The sequence below is a fragment of the Plasmodium gallinaceum genome, assembly GCF_900005855.1.
Source record: "Plasmodium gallinaceum strain 8A genome assembly, contig: PGAL8A_v1_53, whole genome shotgun sequence".
Taxonomy (NCBI): domain Eukaryota; phylum Apicomplexa; class Aconoidasida; order Haemosporida; family Plasmodiidae; genus Plasmodium; species Plasmodium gallinaceum.
Genome location: NW_021628210.1, coordinates 198,696 through 209,176, shown reverse-complemented (window position 1 = coordinate 209,176; position 10,481 = coordinate 198,696). Strand labels below are relative to the sequence as shown.

The 10,481-nt window shown below is 16.0% G+C and overlaps 4 protein-coding genes across 4 annotated transcripts in view; 2 read left to right on the top strand and 2 right to left on the bottom strand.

Annotated features, from left to right (window-relative positions):
* Positions 1 to 365: 365 nt before the first annotated feature.
* PGAL8A_00070600 (DnaJ protein, putative) lies at positions 366 to 2,962 on the bottom strand (the record flags this gene model as incomplete). Its single annotated transcript, XM_028674198.1, has 4 exons — positions 366 to 399; positions 781 to 2,281; positions 2,512 to 2,560; positions 2,954 to 2,962. 4 exons carry the CDS (start codon positions 2,960 to 2,962, stop codon positions 366 to 368), a joined length of 1,593 nt encoding a protein of 530 aa, XP_028525824.1.
* A 1,633-nt stretch (positions 2,963 to 4,595) lies between these two features.
* PGAL8A_00070500 (conserved Plasmodium protein, unknown function) lies at positions 4,596 to 5,239 on the top strand (the record flags this gene model as incomplete). The annotated part of the gene is made up of 3 exons (XM_028674087.1): positions 4,596 to 4,717; positions 4,817 to 4,856; positions 5,009 to 5,239. The coding sequence occupies 3 exons, from the start codon at positions 4,596 to 4,598 to the stop codon at positions 5,237 to 5,239; spliced, it is 393 nt and encodes a 130-aa protein (XP_028525823.1).
* Positions 5,240 to 5,771: 532 nt separating this feature from the next.
* Positions 5,772 to 8,791, bottom strand: PGAL8A_00070400 (conserved Plasmodium protein, unknown function; the record flags this gene model as incomplete). Its single annotated transcript, XM_028673976.1, has 2 exons — positions 5,772 to 5,905; positions 6,076 to 8,791. 2 exons carry the CDS (start codon positions 8,789 to 8,791, stop codon positions 5,772 to 5,774), a joined length of 2,850 nt encoding a protein of 949 aa, XP_028525822.1.
* Positions 8,792 to 9,941: 1,150 nt separating this feature from the next.
* Positions 9,942 to 10,481, top strand: part of PGAL8A_00070300 (mitochondrial processing peptidase alpha subunit, putative) — a gene marked incomplete at both ends in the record, with an annotated part of 1,795 nt that continues 1,255 nt past the window's right edge. The window contains one exon of the mRNA XM_028673865.1: positions 9,942 to 10,317. Coding sequence (XP_028525821.1) covers positions 9,942 to 10,317 — 376 coding nt within the window. The remainder of the gene's footprint in view (positions 10,318 to 10,481) is intronic.

Here is a 10,481-nt window from a genome sequence, read left to right as displayed (position 1 = left end):
AAAAAAAAAAATTTTTTTTTTTTTTTTTTTTTTTTTTTTTTTTTTTATCGTGAAGAATTTAATTTTTATTTAAACTCATATAAATTAATTTATCTATTTTAAAATAATGTAAATTTTTTTTTAAAATTTGTCAATCTTAGGTTCAAAAAATAAAAAAAAATAATATTTAACATATTTTAATAATTTTCTTTTTTTTTTTATTCAAACACTTTAAAAAATATTTTAAGCTTTTAAATCTCTATTAATAAATATGTCTGCAATTTTTTATTATTAATTTTTAAAATATATGACTTCAGCAAATAAATTTAATACTAAAAAAAATATATATATTAGTAAAAATTAGATAGCACAATGCCACAAAAGATTTAAATATTTTCCTCATCCTGTTTTTGACAAGCCCTAAAGAATAAAAAGAAATTGTGTAACTTATTAATGAGTAACATAAAGTAAATTATATACAAAAAATCAAATTATATGCATAATGAGAATTTCATAAATTATTTATAAATATTTTTTTTCATATAAAAAAACTATAAAAATTAGTATTCAGAAATTTACTTAAATATTTTTCTTTTATATTATTTTATTAAAAATGTTAAATAAAACAATAATATTTATTTATATTATACATTAAAACATTTATATAAATTAATAAATACTTCTATATATTTATTCATTTTTCTTTTTTGTCGACATTTTTTCAATTATAATATATTATATTCTTTAAATTATATTTTATTTCATTTCCTCTTTTTTTTTTTTTTTTTTTATATATTGTACCTTATACAAGCATCTTCGAACAACTTTTTAGTGTCCATAATTTCATTATTTTTTTTAAAATCATAAATTATTTTTTTCATAACTTTAGCTAATATAATAAGAGTTTCTGCCCTAGTTTTTCTCATTTTTTCATCTACAGACATATCTGTAAAAACCTTTTTACATACTCCTTTTATAGTTTGGTCAATATCAATGAGGCAGATATTAAGCATAGTTTCAACAATAGTTGGTAAGGAGTCTTCGATTTTTTTGTTAACTTTTGCAGTTTTTTCTAAAGAAAAATTTTCTTCATCTTCTTTTTTTTTAATTTGATTTGCTAATGAACTAGTTTTAATTAATGTTTTTACAAATTTAAATCCTGTTCCTATTACTCTTTTTTTCTGTTGCATTTTGTAATATTTTCCACTAATACCAAATAAACTGTATTTATCTCCTAAAAATTGATTAGCACAATTTTCATAAGACCATGCAACATTTTCTAATATTACATGCCCAAAAGATGTCTGACATAATTCTTTAATTTCATTTTTAAATTTAGTTATATATTCTTCTTGATTTCCATATATATAATTATTTATTATTTCTCTTAAATGTAGAGCTAATTGAACTTCTCTCTTATTTTGTTCTTTTACAATAATACGTTGCACATCTTCATCTTTATATAACTGTTCATATTCTACATACATAACCATCCTTAATTTTCCAATGTATGGATCTAATTTTTCACTACCAAATAGTAAGGTAAAAAAAAATGTTGAATCAATAAATTGCATATTATTTATAGCTGTTTTTCCTTCTTTGTCATATCTTCTTCTTCTCTCAATATCTCCTAAAACTTGATATGCCTCTCCAATTTTCTGAAATTCTTCTTTTGCTTTTAAATCTGGACATTTATCAGGATGAAATTCTTTTGCAAGTTTGTAATATTGCCTTTTTATTTCATTTTGACTAGCATCTATTGGTACTTTTAAAATTCTATAAAATTCATCATTTTTTACTTTTATGTTACCATTTTTATTATAATATTCATCATCATTAATTTCATCTTTCTTATCAAATGTATTATTTTTATCATCAATTTCATTTAATACTTCATTAGCTTCTTCATCTAAATTATAATAAAAATCATACCATTCTCTTTTTTCTTCATCCCATATTTTTCCTGAGGCTTTTTTGCTTATCGATTCAGGTGTATTTATAATTCCTCTTCCTATTTGATAACTAGCTACTCCCAAAGACATTATTGGAATGATTATTGCACTTAACAATCCAAAAAACATTCCTTTAAAAAAACCATTAACACCCTCTGCCTTTGCACACAAATAAGGAGAAACAAATAAGCAACTAGTCCCAACAATTATTCCTTTTGTAACTGATTTTATACCTGAAACTAAACCAGCACCAGCATGTTTCGGCTTTCTTGTTGAAAATATATTACTTATTAAACTTTTTTCTTCTTTTTCTTTTTCAAGATTATATTTTGGTATTATTTGAGTATTTTCTATAAAAAAAAATATTTTTAAATAAAATTTTTTTTAATATATAAATATATATATATATATATATTACAATATTATAATATTAGAAAATAAATAATAATTTTATTTAAAAAATAATATACATATTTCTACTTATTTAAAATTTATTCTCCTATTTATTTCATAATTTATTTTTTATTATATATTATTTTTAGCTACATAAAATAAAATTTGCTTTGTTATTAATACATACCATAAGGTTGTTTTTCATTCATATTGAAATTGCTACTTTGATTCGAAAACTATTTAAAAAAAAAAAAAATTCAATGTATAATATATGATTTAATAAATATTACACATAATTTATATTTATTTATATTCCATTATAATATTTTTAACTTAAAAATATTTTTTTATTATATTTAATGAAATAATTATTTTATAAATATATATTTCAAGGTACTTAAAGTTTAATTTCTATAATATATATATTCTTTATTTTCTTATAGAAAATTTCAACAAATATGTCATTTTTACTTAAATAAATGTACATAAAAATAATACTGTATTTATATACAGAATTTTTTAATTTTTTTTTTAAATTTGAAATATAATACAATATATATATATATATATATATATATATATATATATATATATATGTCATATAAAAAATTATATTTAAATTATCTTACTTCTTCCATTTCCTTAAATTTAAAAAATTTTTTTGCATCTACATTAATGATAAAAACAAAAGAGAAAAGTTATATTTATAAAATAATAAAGCAAAATTTCTTAAAAGAAAAATAGCATTAATAAGAAAAAATAAGTGTATATTTGTAAAAATATTTTTTTATTTACTTCCTTTTGCCATTTCTTTTCCTAATATTATTCATTTAATCAGAAATATTATATATTAGTTAATTTTAAAAAAAATAATATTAAATTAACATAAAACTTTTATTTATGTTTAACTATTAAATTATAATCAGCTACAGAACAAAAAAAAAAAAAAAAAAAAAAAAAAAAAAATAATAATAATAATACTTTTAACAAAAATATTAATTTTTATATTTGTTAAAATAAAGAAATTTAATGAATATATTTATATATATATATATAGTAATTCAGTGAAAACATTAATTTGTGTAGCTTTTAACAGTATAAAATGTATATACTTACATAAATTATAAAAAAGTATAAAAAAAAAAAAAAAAAAAAGGAATATAAAATTATGTAAAATAAGATTAAAAATAAAAATTTAGAATATGTAATGATTTAATAGAATACTTTGTATATCAAAAATATAATTGAGTTTGGATATGAATTTATTTTAAAAATAATTGTAAAGAAAAAAAAAAAAAATTCATAAGCAATAAAAATAAAGGCTTCTCTTTTCAATTACGTTAACAAAACTGAATAATAGAATTAGTTTTCTTTTTTTTAGTAAAAATAACAACTTTGTTTTGACTCTATAAAAAAAAATTCAAAGTGAACCACATTTCAAAATTCTGTGAAATTTTATAAAATTAAGTATAAAAGTGCCTTTTTGTTATATATTTTATCTTAAACATATTAAAAATAACACTTTTTCAAAATATGTGAGAATATGCATTTTTTTATTATTTTACATTTTTTTTTTTTCCTTATGAAAAAATGTTATTAAAAAGAAAAAAGAAAATTAATATATAATATAATTAACATTCTCATTTATCTTAAAAAAAATTTTATAAAAAAGGTTCATATTTTTATTTTCAACATTTTTTAAATTATTTGACTAATTTATTGTGTGCACATTAATATGACAAAATCGACGTACCAAAATTTTTCTTATTTTATTATCTTTTTTTTTTTAATGAAAATTTTACTTTAAAAGAACTATTGATTCATTGATAGAAGTTATATTATTTCATTAAGAATAATAGAAATAAAAAATATCTTTGAATTATAAATTATAATGCATTAAATTTAAAAAAGGAGAAAAAAAAAATTATTTTAAAAAAAAATAATAAATTTTTTTTTAAAAATTAATAAAATATTTTATAATATTTATTCGTATATCAAATGCGTAATTTTTTTGATAGGCAAATTTTTTAAAATTTTTTTTCTCTTTAAAGAGATACATATATATAAAAGCATGTAAATTTATAAATTTTTTTTAATTATAAAAACAAAAATATGTAATAGATAATAAAAAAAAAAAATATATATATATATATTTATATATATATGATTATAAATTTAAAAACTCGATTTTAAATTATAAAATACTACTTTATTAAATTATTTTTTTTTTTTTTCTATATTCCAACGAAATAATTTTTGAACATAATAAAAATGAGAATTTTAAAGATAAAGAATTTTAATTTAAATTATATTAAAACTTCAAAGTTCCTTTTTAGTGGGTACACTGGTAAACATATAAGTGACAAGGATTTAGTTAAGAAAAGCGATGATTGGTAAAAATAAATATAGAACAATGAAATTATAAAATACAATTAAAAAAAAAAAAAAAAAATAATTACATATGAAAATGAAAAATATATATTTTTAATTAGGTATATTGAAGAAACTAACTTTTGTTTAGGAAGAGTAACGGTTTGTATTAAAAAAAAAAAAATGAGTATTTATTTTTCTATATGTTTTCACTATTTTATATACTATATATATATATATATATATATATATATTTTTTTTTGATTATGTTAATTTTTTATTATAAAATTATTATTTTTATTTTATTATTGTAGAAACTACGATTTTCGGAAAATGATGATATGGCAAGAAGAGTTTTAAAAATTATGGACTCCCAACTAAGTAAAATGTATACAAGAATGCGTGATGGTACTGTTATACCATTTATGTCTTTTTATTTAAATGATGTAATTGACAAACCAGCTCCTAATCATCAATTTATTGAACAACCATTAATCAAATGGACATGGGATGAGGCATACGATGAAGCTTATGAAGAAAATTAATAAACTAGAAGTAGCAAACCATAAATGGAAAAAATTAAAAGCAAAAATAAAAATTAAAAAATAAAAACAAGAAAAAAGAAAAAGAGTTATGTAATTAAAAAAAAAAAAGTATTCGCAAATTTTATTTTTTTTTTTTTTCTGTTTTTAAAATATATATTATTATTTATTTTTTTTTTATTGTTTTTACTAATATTTGTATATATAATTACTGTAATACATATATATATATATATATGTTTATATATATCCTTTTTTTTTTTCGTTATTTTAGATGAGTAAAATTTTAATATATACTATATATAAGTTATACTATAATTACAAACTTTAAAATTAATTAAAAGTTTATTGTAATTTTTTTTTAAAATTTACAAAAAAAAAAAATATAATAGAAATAACAAATTATTATATTGTGAAATTATTTTACATAAAAAAAAAAAAAATAAAATAAAAAGGAATAAAATATTAAATAATTATATGAAAAATAATTTTAAAATAAAATAGATATAACAAGAATTATATGCTATTTTTCTTTTTAATTCTTATAAATTAAAATGTCTATAATAAACAAAGGGAATACAATTTTTTCACTTAATATATTTATTCTTGTATTATTTTTAAAAATTCCATTTAAGCAATTTAAAACAGAGCTGTGAATGCTTGAAACATCTATAAAAAAAAAAAAAAATATAATATATATAAATATGTATATATAAATATATATATATATATGTATAAATATATGTATACATATACATAATTATTTATAATATGCATATGTTTTTTTTTTGGGATATAATATTTTATTAAAAAATATTTCTATATTGTTTTTAGTTTACTTTTATGAGTTTGGGTAAAATCATTTATGGAAAAGTTTTTAATTTTAAAAATATAAAATTTTAAAATTTTATAAAAAATATAAAAACACTCTAATTCATAGTTATTCATATATTTATATAAATTAACAAAATGAAAAATTGTTAAAACTCTATATATATAAATTAATTCATCTAAAGATATTAAAGATGATATTTGTGTTTCGTTATTTCTTTTATGATATTTTGTAATTTCTCTAAAATTAATTAAAAATAAATTATAAATATTTTCATCCAATAAATTTAAAAAATAAACAAATTGCCTCAATAGCAGTCTGAGAGATAGAATTATGTGATTAATATAATTATTTTTTGAATACATATGTAAAAATATGTGCATTATATTAGAATAAAATAAAAGAGACATATATTTAAAGTTTAACTTCTTATAATTATGAAATACCTTAAAAAATGTTATTTTATAAATGGTATTTATATATATATTATAATAATTGTTATTTACTTTAATTACTGATGAATATATATCAACAAGACTTTGCAACTTGTCTTCAAAATTAAATTCTTTGTTTCTCAAACATCGAAGAATTATTTTAAAAAAATAACTGATAAAAAGAAGTAAGTTGTTATTCAAATCAAATAAAAACATATGCACATATAAATTAAAATAATTATCTTTTTCTTCATACAAATTAAAAACATCCATGTATTTTAATATTATATTCTTATTGTTTAAAAAGTTATTAATGTTGCCCCTTTTAATTAAGTTACATTCATTACATAAGTTTAAGGCATGTATAAAACTACCTTGTAATTTATTTTCACTTCTATTATTTTTTTTTAATTCCAATATAAATTTATTTAAAATACTAATATAACTATTAATTATTGATTCTGATTTGTCTAAAAATTCTTTATGCACATTTTTATTCATTAAAACAAAATAAAATAATTCTAAATTTTTTTGTTTTATTACATAATTGCTCAATTTGTTGTACAACATTTTTTCTACAATTTTTATTTTATTTTCCAAATTATTATTTAATATATTAGAAGAATAAGAAATTTCATGATTTCTTTTCTTAAGCAATTTTAATATTTCCTTAATATCAATTGAGGAAAGTATTTCTTTTTCTTTTTTTTTATAGATACTTACTTCAATTTCATTTTGATTTTCTTCAATAAATGAATTTTCTTTTTTGTTAATAATATTACATATATCCTCATAAATACAATTTATCAATTCATAATAATATTTACTAAATAAAATTTTCTCTTTATTGTTATTTTGAATTAATTCCAAATACCTTTCTATGGATGTTAATAAAATAACTTTCATTTTTAGTTCTAATTTATAGATATAAATATTTTCAAGAAAAAATAATAGAATTCTGTTACTAACATTAACTCTACATTTATAAAAATGTAGTAAGTAAATTAGTAAATTTTCGTTCATTTTTTTTTTTTTTATCAAATTAATTATACATTTATCTAAACTGTTAAAAACAGAATCATTTATATTTTTTATGTAATCATTTTTATATTTATATATAAAATTTACTATAGTAAAAATGTCTATATCTATCATCAAATTGATTTTTAATGTGCTATTATTATTATTTATTAAGTTTGATATGACGCTTAAAATTTCAGTTTGTTGTTTTTCACTCATATAAAAATCATTTTGAATTATGAAATTCAAGAAATTACAAAACTCTCTATTAGGAAATGAATTTAAAATATCTATGCATCTATTAAATATTTTATATATAAATAATTCTATTTGTCTTGAATATATTTTTTTGTTATAAAAAAAATATGTATATGCTAATAATATATTTATTAAATGGCCACTAGAAAAATGTAATAAATTTTTTAATATGTCTTTTTTTATTTTTTCAAGAAATATAATAAAATTATGTAGTTTTAATTTATGAACTGAATACACAAAGATGCTTATATCTAAGCAGTTGAATATGTAATTATTTTTATCAATTTTTTCAAAAATAAAATTAAACAAATCTGTGTTTCTTATGTTCAATTTATAGCAACTATATAATAACAAAGAAATTTCTCTAATAGAATAATTATACTCTTTACATGTTATTACATATATAAATTTATCCACAAAGGACAAACCTCTATTTTTTATTTCAATATTTTTTACATTATCTAGATGTTTATGAATTAAACATAAAATCAACTTATTATTTTTTGAAATGTTAGAAAGTATATTAATTATATTTATCCAAGAGGAGTTAGTATTATTAATATCACTTTTAATTATATCAATTTTTTTATGTAACAACAAAATTATATCATTCAATATTTTATTATTTAGTTTTATTTCACTTTTATTTATTATAGTAAGTAACATATTAAATTGAATAAAATTTAAATTATTTGTAATTATATCATTATTGAAAAAATATTTTACTATTTCTTCAATCTTATTATTTTCTCCTTTTTCTTTCATTTTTTTATCTTTTAAATTATGTAACATATGTTTTAAAAGTTTATTTACTTCCATCCTTCTGTAATTTATCATTCCATTGTCTTTATAATTATCTATTACTTTTCCTTCATGCGTACATTTTTTATTAAATTTTAAAAATTTCTCTCGTTTTTCATTGTTTTTTGGAATAATGTTAAAATATTTTCTTAATTTTAAGGTAGTAAAAAAAGGATTATTATATGCTAATTCATTTTTTACACTTATCATAATTTTTTTTTCATCTAGATACTAATATAAATTTGGCATTTTTTTGTTTTAAACTAAGAAACTATACATATATCATGCTATTAAAAATAAAAAAAAAAAAAAAAAAACACCAATTTTTATAAATAAAAAGAAGATTATTATTTCAAATATTATTATTCTTAAATAAAAAAAAATTATAAAAATTGTAACTTTAAATTAACGTAGAAGCAAAATTATATTTTTTTTTTTTTTTCTTATAGAATTGTTAATTATTTCTAATATATGATTCAAAAATAAAGAATGAAATACGGATAATGTTACAAAAAAAAAAAAAAAAATAAAATAATGTTGTATTTATTATAGAATAGAATAATTCATTATAAAAAATTTATAAAATATTAAAAATTATTTTAAAAAAGTTAAATGATTCCAATCATTATATCTATTCTTAACAAATTATTCTTAATACAATCTTTAAAATAAATGTAATTTATTATTTTTATTTCATTGGTAAAATGTATGAATATATATCTTGTTGCATCTAACTATATATTAATTTTTCTTCTTTTGTTTTCTTTTTTTTTTTATTTATTAAAAAGAACTTCAAATATATAAACGTTTTTAAATAAAACTATCCATATTTTTATTTATATTTAATTTTCCTAAATCATACTTTATAATAAAATTATTATATTCAAAATTAAATTCAAACAAAATGTTTTAATTAATATTAATATATATACATATATATATCACTTCAAAATAATACCTTTAATATTTTAAATTATTTTGATATTTGAATTTTATATTATTTTAGTATATTTTATGTTACGAAATATATAAAATTTTGAATATAATGAATTTAAGAATAAAAAAAAAAAAAAAAAAAAAAAAAAAAAATGAAATAATAATATACAAATGATAAAGAAAACAAACGAAAAAAGTATCCGTAACTATTCCTAAGAAATTTTTTTTTTTTTTTTTGAAATATAAATTTACATTAATTATTATATTTTTTTTTTTTTTCAGTTTTTTAAATTATTATATTGATAATAAAATATTATAAAATATAATATATAATAAATATAACTTAAATATCTTTCATGATTTTTTTCCTACAATTTTTCTTGTATTATTTTATTTTATTTTATTTTTTTTTTATATTAATACAATGAAAAAAAATATACATAATATAAGAAATATACTTAATAAAACAAAATTAAGTAAATTGTACAGTACGGAAAATTTAAAATTAAAAGAAAATAAAAACTTAGAGAAAATATATAATGGGGAAAAACTAAATTTTAATAAAGTACCCTTTAAGAAAGAGAAAATAGAAGATATAATTAAAGAAGTTAAATTTGACTATTATTATTTTAATGAAGAAAAAAAAAATAAATATAAAGATATTCCATTGAATATAGCTGTAATAAAGGAATCTGATTTACCTCCTTATAAAGAAGTTGATGAAAAATTACATTTTTCAATTTTAGAAAATGACTTAAAAATAATTTCTACAAATAAAAATAATAGCGTATGCTCAATAGGTATAGCTTAAAAAAAAAAAAAAAAAAAAAAAAAAAAAAAAAAAAAAATTACATAATTGATTATGTATCAATTAATCTCTATCAAAAATAACTTTTATTATTATTATATACATATATCGTATTCATAATATATATTAATATATATGAAGAAATAAATAACATAA